This window comes from Temnothorax nylanderi, unplaced genomic scaffold, assembly GCF_030848795.1.
Source record: "Temnothorax nylanderi isolate EJ_2023f unplaced genomic scaffold, tnyl_v1.0 TNYL_tig1303_pilon, whole genome shotgun sequence".
In the NCBI taxonomy this organism is placed as follows: domain Eukaryota; kingdom Metazoa; phylum Arthropoda; class Insecta; order Hymenoptera; family Formicidae; genus Temnothorax; species Temnothorax nylanderi.
Genome location: NW_027250365.1, coordinates 1 through 24783, shown reverse-complemented (window position 1 = coordinate 24783; position 24783 = coordinate 1). Strand labels below are relative to the sequence as shown.

Here is a 24783-nt window from a genome sequence, read left to right as displayed (position 1 = left end):
TGACAAAAGTAAAAACGACGTCCGAGGCAAAGTCAATACCACGCCGTTTCATCGGCTCCCAGTAACAAACGATGCTTGTCATGCAGCCTTATGGCTCATCATGACAAATGTATGCGTACGTCCGATCGTGAGTTTACCTGCATTAATTGTTTTTCGGACATGAGTTTAGATGAAGATAATTGAAAGTTCAACAATTTTTGTTCTCATGATTTCAAATGATTGTTCTAGCTACTTTATTCCGAATTTTTGTACTTTTTAAATACACAATAAACAATGTATTTTTATTTTCAGACAGTAAAAAATAAGTTCCAAATCAAATTGTGTCGATCAGACAAAGTGTTGAGTTTGCCCCGGCGGGGTGTCGAGTTTGCCCCGGCATTTTTCAATTCGAAAATTTGTCTTTGCGTCATTTTTCCTTTCCTGGCGGCAAAACAGAGCGACGTACAGCAAAACTTTCTGAATCAATTTTGTACCTGAAGGAACACTCTTTAAATATATACCATTAATTTGCCTAAAAATTTTAATTAATATTAAAAATTACCTTTGAAAAAATAGTGTCGAGTTAACCCCGGTCTCCCCTACTTTTAAAATCTTCAAATTTTTTTAAATACTTTAAAGTAGAGAAAATCGAGGGTAGTTTCCGAACGAACGGTAAGGATACAAAATCTAAAACTTTATATTTTCACAAATTATCCCGAGTGTACAAGTAGTGATTGATTCTACTAATAAAACTTTATATTTTTACAGTACAAATTATTCCCAAACGCAAGTACAAATAGTGATTGATTCTGCTCGTAAAAAACCCAGGTAGCACATAATATTAGTTATACGTTTTTTGAACGTATATATAGTTAGTTTCATAACCGTAAAGAACCATTAAGAAACGTTTGAACAAAAATGTGTTTAAAATATGATTTAAATCATGATTTAAGAAACGTATTTTTTACGTTTCTACAGTTAAAAATATTTATTAAATTTTTTCTTTCAAAATTATAATTTGCTTTATTTATATATAATAGGGTAAATATGCATTTTTAAAAAAGGTAATTTTGTATAGATATCACGCCTTTTTGTAGTATTACGCATTTTTAAACAGTATGTACAGGATGTTATTTTGAGGTATAATACTACCACTTTGTTTTTTTCGAGGTAACAACATAATACATATATACTACTATGCGTGTACTTGGCGCCTTTTTTACCTTTTTTTGAAAAAGGTAATTTTGTACGAATATCACGCTTTTTTGTAGTGTTTTTAAAAACACATAAATTATGGAACATTATAAGACAAAAACCAATTCGCTGTCTGTATTTGAACTGGTACTTTACTCTTGTACGTATGGAGTACTCACGTTCAGCTCGGCGAAAGAGAATAAGCATGGAAATCTCATTGTGCATATTTTAAAAGCATATAAATTGTGGAACATTTTAAGACTAAAACCAATTTGCTATCTGTATTTGAATTGGTACTTTACTCTTGTATGTATAGGGTGCTTACGTTTGGGTCGGCTGAAGGGGATGAGCACAGAAATCTCATTGTGCATATTTTAAAAGCATATAAATTGTGGAACATTTTAAGACTAAAATCAATTCGCTATCTATATTTGAACTGGTACTTTACTCTTGTACGTATAGGGTATTCACGTTCAGGTCGACAAAAGGGAATAAGCACGGAAATCTCATTGTGCATATTTTAAAAGCATATAAATTGTGAAACATTTTAAAACTAAAACCAATTTGCTATTTGTATTTGAATTGATACTTTACTCTTGTATGTATAGGGTGCTTACGTTTGAGTCGGCTGAAGGGGATGAGCACAGAAATCTCATTGTACATATTTTAAAAGCATATAAATTGTGGAACATTTTAAGACTAAAATCAATTCGCTATCTATATTTGAACTGGTACTTTACTCTTGTACGTATGGGGTATTCACGTTCAGGTCGACAAAAGGGAATAAGCACGGAAATCTCATTGTGCATATTTTAAAAGCATATAAATTGTGAAACATTTTAAAACTAAAACCAATTTGCTATTTGTATTTGAATTGATACTTTACTCTTGTATGTATAGGGTGCTTACGTTTGAGTCGGCTGAAGGGGATGAGCACAAAAATCTCATTGTGCATATTTTAAAAGCATATAAATTGTGGAACATTTTAAGACTAAAACCAATTTGCTATTTGTATTTGAATTGATACTTTACTCTTGTATGTATAGGGTGCTTACGTTTGAGTTGGCTGAAGGGGATGAGCACAGAAATCTCATTGTGCATATTTTAAAAGCATATAAATTATGGAACATTTTAAGACTAAAACCAATTCGCTATCTGTATTTGAACTGGTACTTTACTCTTATATGTATAGGGTGCTTACGTTTAGGTCGGCTGAAGGGGATGAGCACAGAAATTTCATTGTGCATATTTTAAAAGCATATAAATTGTGGAACATTTTAAGACTAAAACCAATTTGCTATCTATATTTGAATTAGTACTTTACTCTTGTATGTATAGGGTGCTTACATTTGGATCGGCTGAAAGGGATGAGCACAGAAATCTCATTATGCATAATTTAAAAGCATATAATATGTGAAACATTTTAAAACTAAAATCAATTCGCTATCTGTATTTAAACTGGTTCTTTACTCTTGTACGTATGGGGTATTCACGTTCAGGTCGGCGAAAGGGAATAAGCACGGAAATCTCATTGTGCATATTTTAAAAGCACATAAATTATGGAACATTTTATGACTGAAACCAATTCGCTATCTGTATTTGAACTGGTACTTTACTTTTATACGTATGGGATACGCACGTTCGAGTTGGCCAAAGGCCAACGTGTTTTTATTTTTCCGCTACGTGTCCTACGAGCGGAGATATTGCGACGCAAAGTCGAAATGCGAAAATTTTATATTAAGATATTTCTACTAACGTCGACGTCTCTCAATATATCTCAATATATATATATATATATATCAGAGAAATGTAACTTTCACTTTTTCGACATTGGCGATACTATAGTATCGCCAGTTTCGATATCGCGCTCGCATTGTTATCGATCGATCTAGTAGGTAAATTAATAAGCGAAGATATTACGACGTAAAGTCCAAACAAATGTAAAAATTTTATTTATTAAGATACTTCTTCGTAAGATACGTCGGTCTCTCAATATATGACACTAGACATTACAGACGCGCGCGCTTCGCGCGCGCCATTTAGCTTTAACATTATGCTATTACTATTACACTATTCCCTAATAGCCAAATGCTAGCAGAATGCCGACAGTATGCCAGCAGATCCGAGCATGACCATCGAGCAGATTCCTGTCCCCTGCGTCCTCATTAAGCTTATTTTCTAGCAGCACGATCTGCTGCCCACAATGTAATCGCAGAAACGCGGCAGAAATCGTGCACAACATGCAGTCACAATGTGATAGTAAAAATGTAGCAAGAATTGGACATGAGCCATATGAGCTAATAACAGCAGAAACACAGCAGAAATGGTGCATGGCCTGCTGTCACAATATGATGGCAAAAATTAATATAGCTAGAAGAGAACATAGCTCACTATAACGTACTGGTTATTTATATATAATTTATTCTCTCCTATTACCATAAATAATATTTCAGTGGAAAGAATTGTTATTAATGACAGTAATTATACTATCAATTCAAAAGTATGCCACATTATAAGAGTGGACTCCACAATACAACTGATACAAGTTGTGCAGTACCGTAATTTATACCGAAGATAATAGACAAGGTAATATGTTTATCGAAATTAATAAATATCTTCTCGTTATATATAAATTTAATTCATATTATATGTATTTAATTCATAAAATTTCTTATACAATATACATATTATTTTACAGTTCAAAGACCAAGAGGCAGAGCCACGGGGATACGGCGGCAAGAAGAAAGATTTATGGCCTTTCTGTACAGACTTTCATCACCATACTATCATTGGGGCATTAGACGAGGCAGAGGCAGAGGCAGACAGTATAGATAGATAAGATTCCATATACCCATTATATTATATACTTCCATTATATTATATATATACTTCCATTATATTATGTACTCTTATATACCCTGAAATAATCATTTCTTTTTGTAAAATAAAAAAACAATAAAAACATGTAATATTGATCAGATTATTGTCTACTCCATCTTTCATGCATGCATGCGTACAACGTCTGCATGTGCAATGTACGCATAAATGAGAAATAATATATTACTAGCCAGATATATCTTGCTGCGGGACGGTCTTTTCTTTCCCTCGACGTATTAGTATGTCGGTGTAAAACATGTTGAAGTCAAGTCTAATTCAAACATAAATAATTTAGAAATTAATTAGTATCTAATTTTATATCAATTGTGTGAGAAAAAAAGGATGCATAAAAATTATATAAATAAAATTCTTACCGACATAACACATTAAGTAATTTCTCATTGTTATTATCACAACCCAAATCACAAATTCGATCTAGAAGTCGTGTCAATACTTTAGTAAATCTTTCGTCTAATGATACGATTGTTTCTTCGAAACTTCCTGTTCCATCTTTCGCCGTAGAACTGTTCTCAATCTATGAAAAAATACAGTCAATTAATATATTATAAGCGTGTACATGTATGTTACATAAATTAAAATTAAAAAGCATTTTTTTCAAGTAACAGAAATGTGATACATAATGAAGTCTTATTTAAATTATGATATATAATAATGCAGCGATAAACTATTATCACCATGCCTTTTATGATTAACTATACAAGTATAATGATTTTCTTCTTTTGAAACTAAATATAAATAATGATATGTAATATTATAATTCTAGAGGATAATTTATACTTTTATAATAACACTTAAATATATTTTTTAGATATGTAAATTTTTAACTTATGATTAGGTATTTGTTATTATTTGACCAAGTAATAAAATAGCAAATGTTTAATGTTGCATTGTACAAAACGCATGTTGTAAAAATACATAAAAAATAGCTTGCTAATAATACGTATTTTCAAAATCATATTTAAAAATATATATAAATAAAAATTGCAATTTTTACAATACATATGGATATCTTCTATGAATACACCGTAAATACATATTACAAGAAAAATTTATTTATTTTATTTTAATTAAATATTTTTATTTTATAATGTTACCTCTTTAATTCTTTGTGATTAAAATGATTAAATAATTCTTTGTAATATTATAATTTTATCAAGGAGAATTAAAACTACTACCACTTGGGTTGATAGAAAGATCCTCAGGAATACAAAGATACATACCACTTGGGTTGAGTTAGGTAACACAATTTTGTTTTATTTTTTAAGAGTAGTTGCACTACAATTATTTTTCAAAGCAATATATATATTCTCTTTGTAGTTGGCGTAATTTAAAGAACATGGGTACAATGTATAATCAACGGACATCATGTATGTCATCAGGTGCGTTCAGCAGAAAACAATGTCAAGTTAATATTTATCTCCTCTCTTTCAAAAGACTAACCACGAACTACAAACTTCATATTATAACATTATTACAATTTATTTGTATTTTTAATTCGAGTCAAATGTGCGCCTGCATCTATCGCACGTCATTTTACTGCTTACCACAGACAATTGGTATTATAAACGTGCCATAAAAAAATGACTACTGGTCAATATATTTCGACACATAAAATATTATGATATTGTAAGATTATAATTTATAATATAATACATAGACGCTAGTCATATAAACATCAAACCATTTCATTACTTGATACGAAAAAAATGCCACTTTGATCTGCCAATTCAATCAGCCCAATTAATTGCTACGTTTTCTTCTTGGCTTCTTCTTCTTCTTCTTTGTTTATTTGGCTCCTGCCTCTATTCCGAGGACAATATGGCCAGCTTTTGCCTCTGTTTGTATAGTCAACTGTGAGTAGCTTGTAGCTGCTACTGGTTGCCGTGTAAATAGACTTAGGTTCACGAGACGGCGTTCGTGTTGTGGTAGGAGGGGGAGAAACCAGAGGGGGAGAGCCACCAGGCGGGCAGTGGGGAGCCGGCGGTCGGTCAGGCACGCGCGAGCGCGCGCATTACAAATTGATTTCTGCTGATTTACAAAAAGACATGATTAGTCGACAGATTCTGCGCGTGGGCTTTGCGAGAGTTGGAAAGATATCGTTGCATTGAGGTCCCTCACTCGAGTGAATTGCCTGTCTGAGATAAGTTGCTTTGTCATACGTCAACGGACAGTCAAATATAACATGGTTGATATCCTGAACCGGGTCGCCACAAGCGCACGAGCCATCATCAATAATATTTTTCCTAAAAAGACTGTGATTCAAATTATAGTGGTTTGCCCTGAGCCGCGAGATCGTGACCACAGCATCGCGTTTAAGACCGGATTGGTAATACCAAGGTTTAGGCGTGTTGGCATATAGGTTGACAAAAAAGTGGTTGCCCTTGCACCGAGCTCTATTAAATAAATAATTATGAAATTCTATTGCTAATTTTTCGCGTTGTTCAATAAAGAAATCTGAGTGGGGAATCTTAAAAGAGGGGTTAGCAATTCCAAAGCGAATGGCTTTTCTGGCCAGTTCATCCGCAATTTCGTTACCTGAGATGCCTTTATGGGAGGGGATCCAAATGAAAAGGATTTCCTTGCCGCGATTTTGGGCTTCTATTATTTTACTTTTTATGAGTGGAATTATATAATTTGACTTGCATGTGACAGGGTTGGATAGAGCGTCGAGCACGCTTTTAGAGTCCGAAATAATGGAGAATTTAGGACCGGGAAGGTCAAGGGTAAGTAGCACCGCATTGTATATCGCCCAGGCTTCCGCTGTGAAGACCGAGGCCTGGGCAGGAAGTTTGAACATCAAGTGATTTTGGAGTTGCGGGGAGTAGCACGAGGCGCCAACCCAGCTGTATGAGTCAATCTTTGAGCCATCCGTATAAAAGACTGTGGAGTCTTGAATGATCGGGCCGAACGCCTGGAGAAATATGCTCTGTACTAGAGGCTTGGGGGTTCTGTCAATTAGATCTAAAAGGTCAGAATCAGGTCGGTATAGAGAAGGGGTGAATAGTATGGAATGATATGAGTGTTGAAAGGGGGAAGGAGCTACTTTGGAGTGTATGTAGGGTAAGAGAGATTTTACTTGTAGGAAGAGATCAAGGAGAGGAAATTTTTTGCGGCAGTATTCCAAGTCGGGTGGTCTATCTTGCGCTGTTATGGCCAGTTGAAACATGGCTTCTATAACCGGGTGATTGGTAATGGATAAAGATTTGATGAGATATTTAGATGCTAGATGTTGGAGTCGAAGTCTGAGAGGAGGTTCTTTAGCTTCCGCAAACATTGTGTTAATGGGGGTGGAAATACGATATCCTAGGCAGGCTCTTATGGCTTTATTCTGTATTATTTCCAGACGATGGAATTTAGGACTAGATTTGAGGGAGAAAATATGGGATGCATATTCTATGTATCCTCTCAAGACAGCTCTATAAATATTGAGAAGGAGTTGGGGGTGCGATCCCCACCAAACGCCTCTTAGCGCTGAAATTACGTCCGCGACTTTTCTGGCTTTGTTGATAACTGCATCCATGTGTTGTGCACCTGTAAGTTGAGGATCCAGGATGATGCCAAGGAAGCGAACTGTGTTCGTTGGGGTGATGATGTCGTTCCCAAAATGAACTTTAAATTGATTTAAATTGAAGATTTTGTGTTTAGAAAAAATCATAAGTTGCGTTTTACTTGGGGAGATCTCTAAGCCGCGATTGTAAAGGTAATTTGTGATATTGGCAAGGGTTGTCTCGATTCGGTGGATGGCTTTTTTAATTTTCTTGGCCGAAGCAAAGATGACTATGTCGTCTGCAAATTGTAAAATTTTTACCTCAGGGTGTAGTAGGGAGGCTATATTTTTAAGATAGAAATTGAACAGGAAGGGGCTAAGTACTGATCCTTGAGGAGTGCCTTTTCGCGAGATGCGCGGGGAAGAGAGCTTACCTTGAATGACAAACTGAACGATTCTTTCTGTGATGAGGTTTTGGACGAACTGGCATGTTTTGGGGGGGAAATTGGCCTGGACAAGGTCATCAACTAAAATGGGGGGAATGACATTGTCAAAGGCCCCCTTGATGTCTATAAATAAGGCTACAGTAGTTTTGTTAAGGAGGTTGTTATTGTGGATTTCAGCGTTGAGTATGGTAAGGTTGTCGGAGCATGAACGAAATTTGCGGAAGCCGAACTGGTGGTCTGGGATAAGATTTGAGGTTCCGGACTCGGCGCACCAGTGAATGCGATTTAAGATCATTTTCTCGAGGAGCTTGAGTAGGCAGGAAGTGAGGGCAATAGGGCGAGCTCCTTTACCATGGGGTTTGGGAATAAGGTAGACTAGTGAGTGGGACCAGGCCTCTGGGAATTCTCCTTCAGCGAAGATGTTGTTAATGATTCTGAGCAGAAGTTTTTTGAGGGAGATCGGGAGGGCTTTAAGGATTTTGTAATCAATGCAGTCCAGACCCGGACTAGAATTGCTTTTGCATGTGTTGAGAGCATGGTGAAATTCATTGTATACAAATGAGTTATCAAGCCATTGTAATGGACCATTAGGATTTGTGCAATTATTAAGTTGGTTAGGACGGTCTGACGTGCAGGAGGGGGGGGGTAATGTTTGCCATGGTCTCATCAGCAAGCGCCTCACTTATCGCTGAGGAGTCTTCGGATGGTGCTAGTTTGCGATTGCGGAATCTTTTGATCATTTTCCAGATCGATGGCGTAGGAGTCATGAAATCGAGCGAGTTGCAATAGTTCTTCCATCCTTCTCTTTTAGCTGTTCTTAAGGTTTTGCGAGTGGTGGTTACTTGATTGCGATATACCTGAAAGTTGTTCACAGTAGGATTTCTTCGATAAGTTCTGCACGCGCGGCTTCTTGCCTTAACCGCCTCTTCGCATTCTGCATTCCACCAAGGGGCTGGAGGAGGGTTTTGGTGGGAATTATTTGATTGCTGGATACTATTGCGGTTGCAGGTTCTAGGTGTATTGGAAGGGAGGGAGATGGAGTCAACAACCTTCTGTAGAGAGTCGATAAAGGAGTCATACTGTTTTAAGGGTTCGTTATCTGCATCGCGAAGGACGAGAGTTTCAATCTCCTGCGTTTTGCTCTCTAGAGAGGAAGCGAGCTCTCTAAGTTGTATTTTGGTGAGTTTGTATTTGTGGGAAAAGATGCAGTTAGTTTTAATTTTTGCATTTACTGTGGTGCCAATTGGACGGTGATCACTACCACGCGTGTCGTTGAGCACATGGGTATTAAGGAGAGGAACAAGATTGCAAGAGGCGATGACGAGGTCTATAAGGGATGGTGTAATGCCTGGGGGAGGAATAAATGTAGGCGTGTTTGGGTTAAGTAGCGTAAAGGGGAAGCGATCCAGAAGGTCCATGATAACATGTCCCGCCGAATTGGGAGAAGAAGCCCCCCAGTAAGGATGATGTGCGTTAAGATCTCCTAGAAGAAGAGATTGAGGGAAGGAGTTAGCCAGGTTGAAAAATCTCTGCCAGGTTCTCTGAGGGCAGACCCCGATAGGGTGTCTGTAAATTCCGAAGAGAGCTGTACTAGTGTTGTTGACCGAAATTTTGACACCAATAGCCTCGACAGAGTCATCTGTTTTTAGGATGTTATCTAAATTGATTGGAGTGAAGTTTATACTGTTGCGGATGAGTAGTGCTATACCTTGGCGGCCTGTGTCGCGATCCTGTCGAATTATTTTGAAACCTGGAATGGAGAAGGAATGTAAGGGGTTTAGGAGGGTTTCCGCTAGAAAAATTATGTCATGGGATTCTGACATTTTTTCGATGTCGGGTTTCCTGAGAGAGGCGCCCCTGCAGTTCCAATAAATAATGTTAAAACTGGGGGAGGAAGCCAATCTGGAGGTGTTAGAAGGCATTTAAAGGCCGTAGACACCTTGGATAATGGTGCAAAATTGAAGCACCATTTTATAAATTTGGGAGTCATGAACTGCAGGGAAAAATTCTGGGAGATTGCGAACAAAATCGATGATGACTTTAAAAAGGCTACGTAGGGACTCAAAAGAGAAGGGAGGATTAGGATTGTGAAAAGAATTATTGCCTCTGTCGTTGGATGGTACGTTGCCATAATTGAATACAGGAGATTGAGAGTTGAAGGTCTGTTCTCTGCCGTGTGGATAGTATAGACAGTCATTGTGTGCCTCTTTGAGGTTGTGTTGATTAATATTCTGATTGTTTTCCTGAGAAGAATTTCTCGCATATCCGCGTTGAGTGAAAGAAGGATTAGAATTGCCTTGGCTGCGGGAGGAGCCGTTTTTTAAGATACCTGAGTACGACTGCGGAGACGAAGAGGGAGAACTATTAAGCGAGGGCATTGCGTTAAAGTTGAATCGGGTATTTTTTGGGGAGTCTGAAGAGCTCGTAGAACCTGGGAGAGAAGGATAGGAGTCCGAGGAACTGAAGTAGGGGGGGGGAGAGTAGATTGAGGATTGGCAGTTTTCAACCTTGTTGCGGGCTTCCAAATAGGGGATGTTTTGTTCGGCCGCTATTTGGACGATTTTTTTTTGTTTAATAAAAACGGGACAGGTGGATGCTGTGGGAAGGTGATCGCCCTTACAATTTATACATATCGGGGGTAAGTTAATTCTTGGACAGTCATCTTTGTTAGCGTGTGATTCCGATGTGCATTTGCCGCATTTTGCCTTGCTACGACAATTTGAGCTGATGTGGCCAAAACGAAAGCAGGAGAAGCATATTTGAATTTGGGGAATGTAGGGCTCAACTTTTAGTTTTGTTTTAAAAATAGCAATCTCCAGAGGCAGAGTTTGACCTTCAAATTTAATTAGAATTGTTTTGGATGGTTCAAACACAGACTCCCCATTTCTCTTAACCCGACGGTTGAGACGTTGGATGGAGATAATTTTTACAGAGGATTCAATTTCTTGCGTGATTTCGTTATCGGAGAGGCACAATGGGATACCCTTGACAATAGCAATACGCATGATTTTGAACGAGGGTATAAAAGCTATTAAGTTATGCTTTTTAAGCGAAGGGTGGCCGATAACGCGATTAGCCGCCTGGTACGTTTCGAATTTGGCTCGAACTTTGTTATTTCCAATTGTACGTATTTCTTGAATGCTCTCGTCGAATCCGTTGATGATTTTGGAGATTAGAAGCGAATCAGGGGTGACGTTGGATTCCGCGTACTGGAAATGAACGAGATAAGGCGGAAAATCAGTGGCCGAATAGCGATTAGCCTCCCTGCGATGTTTCTTACTAGAAGAAACAGAGGCAGGGGATGGCATTCCTTTCTCGGCAGTAGCCAAATCGCTCTCGGATGCGCGCTTGACCCCCCTTCTCGTCTCGACGGCAGGATCGTAACCCATATCCGAGTCCTGGGGAGGGCCATCGTTACTAAAATCTATAGGGACTATCGCGGATGACTTTATTGTATTGCTGACCGTATCTTTAGGTTTCGAGGAGCTAACATCGTTGTTTTCGGCGATATATGATCCCTCACGTACGGCGGCGGAAGCGGCTACCGCGCCGTCAATTTTTTCGAGAACGTTCATGTTCGGAATATAGGGAACAGTTGAATCTTTGCCGGGACGAGGGGGAAGGGGCGGGGACCCGCCCGTCCCCTTGATCGTCCCGGAATTATGATGCTTCCTATTTTTGTTTTTTCCCCCCATGGTATTTTCTAGACTGTCCGACGAATCGCTAGCCGATCCGTCGCTATGGTCTCGTTCCCTCGACGAAGAGCGAGATCGATCTAAAGGGGAAATGATGGGGCTCGCGGGCAAGCGGCTCAAAATTGCTGTGCGACTGGCTAAATTATTAGCGAAATTATCAAACTCACTCAGAGAGGCCGATGTCCTTTGTTGAGGGAGCAACGTTTCACCGGGATCGAGAATGCGGGAGGCCGAAGCCGTCTGCATCTCCCCGTGTGCGTGCGCGATTCTAAGTTGTTTTTGCCGAGATATCACAACGAACCGGAAAAGAAAGAATAACTCTCGAAAATCCCGATAAACCGGACAGAAAATATCAAACACTGACTAAAAGAAACACTCGCGGCGCGAGAAAGACCAACCGGCACGATTATGCACGGATACTATGACGGGGAGTCGCGGGAGAGAGAAACAGGACGTCCGCTCGCTACCACGGCTCAGGCGCGAATCCGTTTTCTTCTTGGCACTAATCAACATATTTCTCTTTTGACTATTTCTCATTTACCTCACAGATTTACATTTCGCTCACTTCATAATTATCAATATCCTAAAATTTAGAAGCAAAGTCCTTTTAACTGTATCTTAACATCACGGATTGATATTCTCAAGTTTTGAATATCTCGTTTACAACATGTGTCAAATGTATCAACGCTGTAACATAATTCTAAAGATTCCAATTTGCCGGTGTACTGTAACGATTTCATATACTTTCTGAAATATTGAAGTGAGATCAACGTTTTAATATGCAAGAAAAATTTATATTCTGCCGATAAAATAAACAATAATTTATTATAATTATTTATACCTAAAGGTACATATATCTTGCTTGGTCAATTCCTCTAACGTTGTAGTATCAACGACAGTCTGCAATATTCGAAATACTCGATATCGTACGTTACAACTATATTCAGTCTCGCCATGACGATTGCCGAAACCTATGTTTATAAGAAATTGTGCAAACAAATCCATATCTCCATATTCCAGCATATAACATATCCTACAATTAAGTATATTTCACAATCAATTGTTGATTTAAAAATTGAATATAAAAAAAATGGTGTACCAACAATATTACCTAAGTAAATTATCTTCATAGTTGGTATTCTGATCAGACTCTTTCGTCGCTAGAAACGTCTCTGTAAAGCTTTGAGACAATTCGGTATACCTGGCATTAGATTGTAGCCATTCTTCCAATAAATCCATACGCAATTTTATCGTATTCAACGAGAACAGTTTACCCAGCTCGTTAACAGCAGCGTTAATATCGGGTCTGTAGTTGGTTGCAGTTCGATATCGTAATGGTATGCTTTCTTCGTTATACAATTCATACACCAGCTTGCACGGATTTTCAATTAGAGCAAGATACTCATCTTTCTCCAATCCGTACGTACGTAGAATATGCTCGGACGTAAATCTCAAAAATATTTGAATTTAATTTTCTGAAAGTAAAAGCCATAGAAGTCAATATATTTTTTACAACATAGACACGTACTTTACACAGAGATTACCGTACTTCTAACATTCCTTCTTCGAATTTAGTGGAATTCTGTGCCGCCAGCTGAGCATACTCGTAACATTCTTTCGCGGCAGCAACGCGATCAGCACCCGGAGGTGTATGATTTACGACATAGTACAATGCTGCAGTACCATAATAGAATCCATCTGAATCTGTCATCCGTTGTATACATTTCTTGATATCTTTGAGCAACGTGGTATTTTTCGGATAAAGCGACCATGCAGTATTTTTCGATGCAGTAGAATTATTTCCCCATACTTGTGTCACTTCACCTTTAATAGCTAATGTGCATATGAGATGTGCCTCCAAATTAAGTACGGGTGCGATGTCAAGCCACTTGCCGTATGTTCTTAAATTCAACTCAGGTGCTAGTAACGAGAATTAATAAAATGTGAAATTAAGTTAAGTAATCATCCAAGTGCTGGCCATAAATTTATTTCTGAAATATATTTACTAATGATTTTCCAAATATCGACTTTAAGCAAGAACGGAAGTCTCCATTGGGCTATCGGCGGCAACGTACTATGTCCAGGATTAAGCTGTATCCACTCATCGTGTTCCATTGGTGTAGGAAGCCTGTCATGATTGATAGTATGATTATTAAATTCAAAATTAATATATGCGAAATTATTATAATTTACCCGCTCCGAGTGTAATTTTGCAAGAAGCAAAGATAATTTCTCTTTTCCATATTTTTGTCTCCTATGAGATCCATTAGTATAATAAACACTTCATAGTGGTAAAATGTAATCTGGAAATTTAAATGTAAAATTCACATTATAAGAAACTATACTATCCAACATTTTTATAGCTTACGTGTTCCCATAACGTAGAGATACATCGCTTCAACATGGATTTATCTTCCATTTGCGCAACAACTCCATTACATTTCTTTCTTAATTCATCGATTTCATCTTTACAGATAAGTAACTCTATAATATATTACTCGATTATTAAATTGGTGTTCAATATCATACGAAAATGATCTACGTATAAAAATATGTAAATATCCAAATATTAAATTAATTGTCACAAATACATATTATTTTCTTATATCATTTGCCTTTATTCACGCTTGTATTCGAAACGGTTATCGTTGGATTCCACGTTTTTAGTAATATTTGTAAATAATTCAAAAGGCAATCATTGAAATTAAATCCGAAGCTACAACAATAATCTTTTAATAAAGGAATCACGTTCTCTTTATTAGGTACTGTTTATGATCTGCTGTAAAATTTTTCTTTTGCTCGAAGCACTATTTGTTAAAACTTCTGTAAATGTATTAAAAATATATACATTGACACATATGTATAACAAGATTTGCGTTTAATATAAAAATAGACTCAATGATAATGCATGAGCGTACCTTTAGAAGTTATTGAATAACGTGACAGTCGTTGTGCCCAAATATGCAATAGCTTGTAACTCTCAAACGTTTGTGTCAATGATCGATTTTGCCCCAAGCGCGAATATTCATATCCCAAAGTTGAGATTGTACAATGCTGAATATGATCGGTCTGAAATCTACAAATATAAATCTTTACACATTATTATCGAAAATTAATTATCGAAAAATAGATTTATTTTCTTACGATGTAGAAACGGTGGAAAGCCAACTGCACGCCTCTTGTTCTGACAGGGTTGGGAAAGTTACTTTTTAAAAATAACTAGTTACAGTTATCGTTACCGAGTCAAAAAAGTAACTAGTTACCGTTACTAGTTACTGATTCTCAAAAGTAACTCGTTACAGTTACAGTTACTTAAAAAGTAACTATTAGTTACTTTTTTAGTTACTTTTTTAAAATGTTAAAACAAGATTAAGATTACAGAATAAAAAGTTTAATTTTAACATGATAATTTTAAACTTAAAATTCTTAAATAAAATGTATTATGTATGAAACTACACTACTATTTAGATCTAGGATTATCTCAATAACGTATTAAACTACAAGGATTATATAGGGTTATTTGGATTATCAAATAATAAAATATAAACTCGTTAAATTTTATCTATATTTTTGATTTATTTTTAGTAAAAGTTGATACTCCATTATGTTATCATGTAGGCGACCTCTTGAAGGTTGACAGACAGAATTACCGATACTAAACATCCTTTCAACTGATGCACTGCTTGGTAAAGCCGTATTAAATTTAATGAATAGTTTTTTTAATTTCGGAAAATCGTTTAATAGTTCAATATCAGTCCTTTTTGACTTCAGAAATCGTTGCAGTTCTTCTTCTCCGGACTCCGAAGTTGATGTCGATTGCCGATGAAAAGTAAAAAAATCGTCGTAATCATCATTTTTACCAGAGTTTGGAGAATTATCATTTGAGCGTATGCCCAGCAAATCTTCTAAGTAGCTTTCAGCTAGTTTTTTCTTTTCTCCAATTAACCAGTTTAATTTAAATTTAGGATGTAGACAACTTGCAATAATTAACTCCTTCTTTTCAAATGTTGTACAAAATCTAAAATTTAAAATTATATATTATATATTAAAATGTTTATATTTGTACAATGTTTTTTTTACAATAATGCGAATACTTCAAATAGAATGAAAATTGTAACGCGCTATTTAAAATGAGTACAGTAATATATATAGATACCTATACTTCAACCAAATCGCTTTAAACTTTAAACTATACAGTTTATGTTGAAAAATTTTCAGTCAATTGACTTTTTCACATTTGTAGTCCTATAATATAAGTGTAACTTCCAACTTCTATATTATATATTAATGGCTGACATGTAACAAATTGTCACTGCAATAGATATTTGTTTATGTAGAAGCCAAGAGTTAGTCATTGCAGGACCAAAAATAAAAATGTATTAATCACCCGAATACCGAATATATACCTTCAAATATAAAAAACTTACATAGCTATTTTTAACGTGATGTCTAGTATAATTTAGAAAAAAATTTTGTAAAATCATACATTGTTGTATCTATTTTAAATAGCGCTCAGTTCTATTCTGTTGAAATATACGTATTATTATAAAAAATTTATGTAGGTATATTTCTGTAGTTTATAACTTATAAACCAATTAATAAATTACCTTCGATTTAAACCTTCCTCAATGGCTGTGATTAATGGATTACAATGTGTCAGTTTATTCGTGTTTGTAATATTGTCTAGTTTTTCTTGTAAACTATACAAGACAGGCAACAAATATCCCATATACATTCCCGTGTCGCCTTGTAAAATGTCGAGTGCCTTTGCCAAAGGTTCCATTACCTAGTCCAAGAAAATAAAAAAAATAGACTTTTTATCGTTTGTAGTTTATAGTTTATACTTTATACACATATATCATGTATTTTGTTTAATTATTTATTTTGTTAAATCATGTGTGCATGTGTAATTTACCTGACAATACTCATCTAAAAATTTTATTTCATCATTTGTCAGTCTCGGTAAGTTACAATAATCCAAACATTGATTTACTTTCTCTGGGCCGTCTTTCAAAAGAGTCATCAATTGACATACAGAATCAAAAGTTGAATTCCATCTATTATTTATAATAATAAAAATTAATAAGTTTTGTTTTTATATTATATATATTCTGTGTGTATATGTGTGTAATGTGTGAATGTGTCCGTGTAAATAGTTAAAACAATATATATTTTAAGAAATATTAAAATATTTATTAACATAAAATAAAGACAAAAAAAGTGTAATAAAAATCCTTTTTACCTAGTAACAACGGGGGTTTTCAAATAAATGCCACAAATATCTTTAATTTTGTCAGCTACTTGAGTGGATTGATTCTGCTTGTTCCACAATTTCGTTAATTTGGCAAATGTTGGTCTATAGGGGAGACCGGGGCTAAACAGTCCGTTTTTTTTCGGTGCCGATTTTTAACAACAAAATAAATAATTGTAGTTAAATGTGGTATACCACTGTAAAGAGTGAACCTTTAGCTACAAAATTTATATAGGAAATTTTTGTCTACGTCGCTTTGTTTAACCGGTATAGAGCAAAAACGACAACGGTGGAAAAATTGAAATCTCAAAAATGCCGGGGTATAACAGTCTGCACTGCATTTTCAATACATATACGTACATCTAATCCTAAAAAATAATAGGATACATGCAATAATTGTTTTTTAAGAGAAAAATATAAAAATTTATTTAAAATTTTTATGCGAAACATTATTAAAAAATAGTTACGAGAGTTCCTCTTTCCGCAGAAGTCACTCGCCCGACTTGTTTCACTCCTCGACGTCCGATGACTCTATTCGGTGTCTGAACGGTTGTAATTCCCGTCTCATCCATATTCCATATGCAGTGAGCCCGAAAATGCCTTGGAAATGCACCCGGACTGCTTACTGACCGATTAGCCCCAAACACAAGTTTCAGGTTTGATCGCCCACGAAATATTAGACATCAACGATAATGAAAAAACTACACTGGATTCGTGTTCAGCATGCATTACTCTTTATAATCACGTACCTCGAGATTTGGAGAGCAAATATTATTGCAGATATTACAAAATTTCCACGCGCAGAAAATGTAACTTTTACCTTTCGAAAACACGTTTGCCCTCGTAAAAATCATAACACGGCAGGTAACCTGCCGAAACTCCGTTGGTCACATGGGTACTATAAGCAGCGTTTACAATGTTAATAGCGAGTTCGCACAATATACAGGTTCCGAGATATTTGATTAGACGTATTTACCCCGTAGACGTTTTAGCCCCGGTCTCCCCTACTTCTTTTTATATAAAGCACTTTCCAAAGCTTTTTCGGAGTCTTTGACTGCAACAAGGCTAAGCGTGTGGCTAACACACCTATGGTGTGGTGGAAGAGTAATGAAATTTTCTGCGTCTAAATCTTGCATTTCATCAGTGATTAATAAATCACTCAAATTATGGAATTCCATGTTAACAGTCTCGTCGTCATCATTTTCAATATTTTCGTCTCTTGCAAAATCTCTAAAAAAATTTTTAAAATTTCATTTATAAATAAAAAAATTGAAATCAAGAAAATATTGTATAAAATATCATATAAGATAATATTAATTTACCGAAATGCTTTAACAAAGTTTGAGCCATTATCTGTTGTTACACAGCATACTTTATTCTGTATATGATATTCCAAAAACACGGAATTAATTTCTTTTGCCAAAACATCAAATGTATGCCGTCCTTTCATTCTACGGCAAGCCAGTGCAGCTGATTCCCTTTTTAAAGTTCCTGGATTAATCCAATGAACTGTTATTCCTAAATAACTTCTATAAAAAATTTAGAGATTTAATTTAATTATAATAAAGTAATAACATATTAAAGAATTAAAAATATACCTTCATAAAAAATAAAATACCAATAGAAAATATTAATGTAGAAATTAAATAAAGTATCAAGATAATATCTACTATTTACCTCTTTGCTTTACTCCATAAGTCTGCTGTAGTTGAGATATATTCTATTTTGGCTAATTCATTTTCAAGAGCAGTTTTCATGTCAAAATATAATTGACAAAGTTTTGCTCTTAACGTCTTTCTGCACATTATTCGAAATGATGAAGGCAATCCCATTTTAACCAAATCAATAAAAGCAGGACTCTCTACAACTGCGAGGGGCTGAATATTTTCAATAACAAATCGCAATATAGCACCATCTAATTTTTTTTGAGTAATTCCAGTTATTCCAGAACCCCATTTTTGTAATACACATTGTCTTTTTGTAACACTATTATTGGAGATATCTTCATTTTCTTTTTGACGTTTGTTATTTGCAAGTTTATTAGATTTGGCTTCGTCTATTTTTTCCAAGTAACGTGGATGTTTTATCTATTAAATTAACATGCAGAAATCAAAATAAAATAATGTGATGTTTATGTGATGTTGTATGTAATAGGTAGATCAGGTAGATGATAATGTTATAATATAATATGTATAGGGTAAGGTGGTATAATAATAAGGTGGAAAATATATATATAATACAATCCAATGCTACTAAAAATTATGTAAAAGCCCTGTTCGATGCGCGGAGTAGTTTTCACGCAGAACTGAATTTGCCGGGATCGCTCAGAGAAAGCGAGAGGGATAGTAGGCGGAAGTGAAGAGTGCAGAGCGTAAAGCGTTGAAAGCAAGATATTGGCAAGTGAATAATGCACCGTTTTGTTTAAATCTTTGCCACTCCAGTGGCACCGTTTATTTTAGCCAAAACTCGTTGCGCTCGCCGGATGCGTGGCGATCATGGCGCAGAAAGATATGCGCTGCTCTAATGAGCTGAAGATCCGAGTTCAAATCCGACCGAAAATCGTCGGTTTTTATTTGATCGCCACCTCTTGGAAGGGTTAATGGCAACCCGCCGAGAGTGTATCTCTAAGAAACCAGAAGGGAGGCCTCGGATTTTATACAGGCCGAACTTCAGGAGGCCATGGCTTGATCTTGAGCTATATAGTGCCGTTGAAAAAGAAGAGAAATTCGATAAATTTCTCGAAAAAAGCGATTTGAACTCGGATCTCATTAGAGCAGCGCATATCTTTCTGCGCCATGATCGCCACGCATCCGGCGAGCGCAACGAGTTTTGGCTGAAATAAACGGTGCCACTGGAGTGGCAAAGATTTAAACAAAACGGTGCATTATTCACTTGCCAATATCTTGCTTTCAACGCTTTACGCTCTAGCGCGGGAAGATGCGCTGGATCGTCACGGTCCACTTGGCCACGTCTTGCAGAATCGCCAATGGTTAATGGAACGGCGGACGGGCGATAATCGATAATCACACGCACCGTGTCTAGAATTCGCGAGGATGTGATCCCTTGCGCTCACACAATAACTTGCGTTGTTAAGCTCCGCGATATTTGCTTCGGATGCACCGAGTAAAGTTATCGATTTCGCTCGCACATACTGGTTCGAAAAGCACAGAGTGTTCGCTCGAGAGGCAGAGAGTATTCTGATCGTTCGCTCCGAAATTCCAAGCGGGAGAAATCGGCGTGATGCCCTTATTGGCTGACGATTCCGCGACCGCACGTGTCACGCTCCGCGAACGTGTCAAGCTGAATAGAAACACGCGGCTAGCACGACAATACAAAGACGAAACGCTTGACGAAAGTAAATATGAATTTAAGAGAAACGCTTGACGAAAGTAAATAGGAATTTAAGAGAAACGCTTGACGAAAATAAATATAAGTTTAAGAGAGTCGTTACAAATTACAAATTATTATTCCTTAACAAGCCCAATAAACCAAGAAATTTTTTGATCATAGGTAGAATTAAAAAAAGGCAAAAAAGCATATTTAGAAGCATATTTAGAAGGAAAATAGTTATTATAAAAGAATTTATAACAAAATAGATAAATAGATATTAAACCTTGCAAAAAGTTTGTTATAATATTTGTATATATTAAAGAAAGAAATTTTGACAAAAAATACAGAAATAACTATATTATTAATTCATAATTCATTAATTAAAGATCAAGGATCGTTAATCTAGTCATGCTTTTGCATGTCATGCTTTTTATACCTACTATTCTATGTTGCACATTTGATTCAACGTAGAACATAGGGTAGAATTGTTTAAATTTCTTGGAAATCTAAAAAAATAAAAAAAATAAATTTTTTTGTAATTTTGATTAATTAATATTACATTACAAATATACAAATCGTATATAGTCTGTGTCTGTGCAGTATCGTTTTCAATGGCCTAGTTTACACCGATCACTTGATACGCGTATTAAATAGTAAATAACTAGTAAATAAGTTTGATTATTGACTGATCAGTTCAAATATATTATTTGATACGCGTATTAAGAGATCGGTGTAAACTAGGCCAATAAAAAGAGAAAAGCTTTGTTCTCGGATTATGACTTTATGACTACACAGAATTAATAATAATTAATATCAAAAATACATTATATAAATAAATAACACTTACTTTTGAGTGTTTCCTCAAGTTGGATGTAGAGGTTTTATTTGCCTGATAAACTTTTCTGCCTAAGCATAATTTGCACGTAAATGCAAAATTTTTTTCATTGCTCAGCTTCGGTTCGAATGTAAAAATTTCTGAATATGCCGGCCATGGTGTATCACAATCTGTTTCACTCGCGGATTGAGACGTACTCGCTTGAGCTTGTTCTGCTTCTTCAGTGTCAGTCATTGTTCTCAGACTTTTAAGCGTTGATTGTCCTAACTCGGAGTGATTCCTAATTCAAAGAAATAACAAATTAACAAAATGTCTCGCAGCGGTCGTAATACTCGTATATAACTCGTAATCTAGATTTTAGATTTAATTCCTGAATTCTTCCTACCGATGGAGGAGAAATGCTTCTCTCACTACGCGCAACACGAAACCGGAAACAGATACAAAAGAGCTGCGCCGGGTATTACTATTAATATTCAACTGAAATCGGAAAGATAAAATTGGATTGAAATGATTGGATTAGGAATAGAAATCCTTGACTGTTTTTCATTTAGTGACAACAGTTGACATAAGTGTCCTCAGTCCTGTCTTTGTTACTCAATAGGCCTATTCTCTTAATTCTCCTTAGCTAAACTTTAAACGTGGAGAGAAAAAGAGGAAAGTTGAACGATGCAAGAAAAGAAATTCAGCTAAAGAGAACAGCCAGGCCTATTGAAGACCAAGAAAGATAAAGATAGAACGATGATTGTGTCAACTTGTGTCATTATTGTCATTAAATGGAAAGCATTCCTTATTATGTTATTTAAAAATTACAAGTTTATCTACAATACGTACAAAATATTGATTCTGCGGGTCCGTCGTGCAAAACCGGAAACAGATACAAGAGAGCTGCGCTGGGTATTAATATTCAACTGAAATCGAAAAGATAAAATTGGATTAAAATGATTGGATTAGGAATAGAAATCCTTGACTGTTTTTCATTTAGTGACAACAGACTGCTCGATAACATTGTTCGCCAATGAAACAGTTTCATTTTTCAAGTTCAAGTATACCTAGGCAAATGATCTTCTCCTCTCGCTCGTCAAGCATAAGTCCGTACAACGATCCCCGGGGAACGCCGGGTGGCGAGCGATCGGGTCCGGTGAGTTCGATTATCGCACGTCGTAGAAAGCGTTTCGTGCCACGAGGCCGCGAAGCGACTCGAAGAAGCCGCCTCAATCCTCAATCCGAAAACTTACAAGCGCCCGTCTTCCCGCTCCTAGAATAGCAGTAATAGTAATTGCAGTAATTGTAATTGTACAAGAGGTCGTTAATCCGCGCGAGTTTGATCTCGATTACCAAGTTCAAGTATACCCAGGCAAATGATCCTCTCCTCTCGCTCGTCAAGCATAAGTCCGTACAACGATCCCCGGGGAACGTCGATCTCTTCTTTTAATCGTCGAAAGCCGGGTGGCGAGCGATCGGGTCCGGTGAGCTCGATTATCGCACGTCGTAGAAAGCGTTTCGTGCCACGAGGCCGCGAAGCGACTCGAAGAAGCCGCCTCAATCCTCAATCCGAAAACTTACAAGCGCCCGTCTTCCCGCTCCTAGAATAGCAGTAATAGTAATTGCAGTAATTGTAATTGTACAAGAGGTCGTTAATCCGCGCGAGTTTGATCTCGATTACCGTCACTCACGAAAAGTCTAGCACGCACGTCGGATACGTCAATAATCTCAAATAACCACTTTCCTTGAATCACGCTATTTAGCGAAACTTTTTACGGGATAGTGGGTCCCGATAAGAAAAGACGGCACGATGTAACACAAATGACGTAAGTCACCACGTAACACACCTTCACAAACACTTTTAGGACTTGTAGCACATGAAAAATCTACCATGTATATGTACACGTGTGAAGAAGAAACCGAAAACTGTCAGCCATGGGTTATAATAAAAACAAAAACAAGCGCAGTAGCGAGCGCGCACCGCGCGCGGCATCAAAGCCGGTATTCATAAAGTTATTAAAGTTCGTTTTCATGCCAAATACGGCTCTGTGATTGGTTTATGATTCTAGGAGATGGCGTTTTTCCCTCCGAAGCTAAATATAGAAAGTAACGATAAAAGTAACTGTTAAATTAGTTACAGTTACCGAAAAAATGTAACTAAGTTACCGTTACAGTTACCAAAAGAAAAATGTAACGCAGTTACCAGTAAGTTACCAAAAAAAGTAACTTGTAACGGTAACTAGTTACAAGTAACTAGTTACTTCCCAACCCTGGGTCTAATCATATATGAATCTGTACCTACTCATACGAATTAGAATATATTAGTCATATCAGCATAGAAATGGTCAGATCTAAATACGCACAATTATATATAGATATATATCTAGTTATATATAAATTTACATATAGTCAGGTGCGAGTTCATATTAGCCAGTCATGATTAGATAGAATCATACATAGATTTAAATATAGTCATATATGAATTCATATACAGTCTGTTATGAGTCAGGCTTGATTAGGTCTAATCATATATGAATCTGTACCTACTCATACGAATTAGAATATATTAGTCATATCAGCATAGGAATGGTCAGATCTAATCATATATGGATCCATATATAATCATACAAGGAGCAAGATGTAAATATACATGATCATAAAAATACCCATATATATTCATTTATGATTCTATACATAATCATATACAATTATATATGATTAGTCAAAATTATTTTTTCTCGGGTTATTCTCAGAAGTCAAAATTAACGAAGTCAAATTCACGAACGTTTCGACCCTTCTTTGGGATCCTCCTCAGCGTAACTCCTACATATAAAAATTAGTACAAAATTGGTCTGACGTCGCAAACATACATACAGATATTCTACCGCCGTAAACAACAAATCATCGCTGGTCAGTTATGTTAGATGTGCACTCCGACACGTTCCAGAATATCGTCGCATAGAAGTTTCCTGGTTGGAGCGCCAGGAAATTTTCAAACAGATGTAATGTCGTTGTCATTGTGACGCAACGCCTGTGGACAAATTCGGAGTACTATCCTCTCTCAGTATTCATACAGGAACACAATAGATAACACACAAGATAACAACCAAAGTAACTCACAGATTTAACATACTGGACAATAGTCAAGTCGCAACGCCACGTCAATCAATTACAGGGATCGGTGTGTCTCCGAGGACGTTCACACAAAGAATGGCACGCTTGCCTTATACAAGATATCGACGACATAAGGAAGCGGGGGGAAAGGTCACGCGTAATTTAAAAACAAGTCCGCGTAACAACAATAATTCTAGACTTTAACAAGTCCGTCGATAGCACTAATATATGTTTCTGGTATATCCTCCGTATCCGTCTGCAAATTTAAACCTTCTCTTTGCCTTTTTATGTGGCTATTTACTATGGAGATCGGCGTGGGTGGCAAATTGAATTTTTTAGAGGTCACCATGTTCACATAGGTGAGCATTTGCAATTTGACTGGTTCCATAAACCCACTTTTTCCGGAAGATATTTAAATTTCCTATCTCAACATCCACTCTGTCAGAAAAAGGCACGGTCATCGGTTTGATCGATCGAGTATTCAAGTTGTCGCATCCGAGATTTCATAAAAAAACATAAGATTTTTGATTCAAATTCTGATAAATAATTGCTATCCGTTGGAATTTATTTTT

The 24783-nt window shown here is 36.4% G+C and overlaps 3 protein-coding genes across 13 annotated transcripts; all 3 read right to left on the bottom strand.

The window, feature by feature from the left end:
• Positions 1 to 3802: 3802 nt before the first annotated feature.
• Positions 3803 to 14969, bottom strand: LOC139787153 (uncharacterized). Of its 5 annotated transcripts, XM_071726244.1 has the most exons (12): positions 14844 to 14969; positions 14618 to 14775; positions 14068 to 14522; positions 13893 to 14002; positions 13706 to 13827; positions 13249 to 13619; positions 12811 to 13174; positions 12541 to 12732; positions 12241 to 12446; positions 4425 to 4585; positions 4242 to 4321; positions 3803 to 4091 (listed from the first exon to the last, which is right to left on the bottom strand). In XM_071726244.1, the coding sequence occupies exons 3-7, from the start codon at positions 14116 to 14118 to the stop codon at positions 13151 to 13153; spliced, it is 678 nt and encodes a 225-aa protein (XP_071582345.1). In that variant the 5' UTR covers positions 14119 to 14522; positions 14618 to 14775; positions 14844 to 14969; the 3' UTR covers positions 3803 to 4091; positions 4242 to 4321; positions 4425 to 4585; positions 12241 to 12446; positions 12541 to 12732; positions 12811 to 13150. The 5 variants fall into 5 exon arrangements, with proteins under 5 accessions (XP_071582345.1, XP_071582344.1, XP_071582346.1 ...); XM_071726243.1 differs by lacking the exon at positions 12241 to 12446; XM_071726245.1 differs by lacking the exon at positions 12241 to 12446 and having other exon boundaries at positions 14068 to 14183.
• LOC139787152 (uncharacterized) lies at positions 6924 to 9827 on the bottom strand. The gene is made up of 4 exons (XM_071726241.1): positions 8687 to 9827; positions 7993 to 8412; positions 7148 to 7680; positions 6924 to 7019 (listed from the first exon to the last, which is right to left on the bottom strand). Exons 1-4 carry the CDS (start codon positions 9825 to 9827, stop codon positions 6924 to 6926), a joined length of 2190 nt encoding a protein of 729 aa, XP_071582342.1.
• Positions 14970 to 15250: 281 nt separating the features above from the next.
• Positions 15251 to 24447, bottom strand: LOC139787154 (uncharacterized). Of its 7 annotated transcripts, none has more exons than XM_071726249.1 (14): positions 24218 to 24444; positions 22779 to 24128; positions 22451 to 22698; positions 22165 to 22370; positions 21947 to 22023; positions 21501 to 21592; positions 21128 to 21395; positions 20721 to 20786; positions 18628 to 19037; positions 18273 to 18479; positions 18037 to 18180; positions 16615 to 16756; positions 16307 to 16485; positions 15251 to 15717 (listed from the first exon to the last, which is right to left on the bottom strand). In XM_071726249.1, the coding sequence occupies exons 7-14, from the start codon at positions 21347 to 21349 to the stop codon at positions 15258 to 15260; spliced, it is 1830 nt and encodes a 609-aa protein (XP_071582350.1). In that variant the 5' UTR covers positions 21350 to 21395; positions 21501 to 21592; positions 21947 to 22023; positions 22165 to 22370; positions 22451 to 22698; positions 22779 to 24128; positions 24218 to 24444; the 3' UTR covers positions 15251 to 15257. The 7 variants fall into 7 exon arrangements, with proteins under 7 accessions (XP_071582350.1, XP_071582351.1, XP_071582349.1 ...); XM_071726250.1 differs by having other exon boundaries at positions 22789 to 24128; XM_071726248.1 differs by having other exon boundaries at positions 22451 to 24128.
• Positions 24448 to 24783: the final 336 nt, after the last annotated feature.

Coding starts and splice junctions, on each gene's coding strand:
- LOC139787154 (XM_071726252.1), bottom strand. CDS start 21,349: ATGACTGACACTGAAGAAGCAGAACAAGCTCAAGCGAGTACGTCTCAA. Junction 16,486..16,614: donor TTTTAGATGAGTATTGTCAG/GTAAATTACACA, acceptor TTCTTGGACTAG/GTAATGGAACCTTTGGCAAA. Junction 15,718..16,306: donor GAGGAAGGTTTAAATCGAAG/GTAATTTATTAA, acceptor TTTAAATTTTAG/ATTTTGTACAACATTTGAAA.
- LOC139787152 (XM_071726241.1), bottom strand. CDS start 9,827: ATGTCAGAATCCCATGACATAATTTTTCTAGCGGAAACCCTCCTAAAC. Junction 8,413..8,686: donor CGAAGACTCCTCAGCGATAA/GTGAGGCGCTTG, acceptor TCTTCGCTGAAG/GAGAATTCCCAGAGGCCTGG. Junction 7,020..7,147: donor TCCTTGATCTCTTCCTACAA/GTAAAATCTCTC, acceptor TCTAATTGACAG/AACCCCCAAGCCTCTAGTAC.
- LOC139787153 (XM_071726242.1), bottom strand. CDS start 11,945: ATGCAGACGGCTTCGGCCTCCCGCATTCTCGATCCCGGTGAAACGTTG.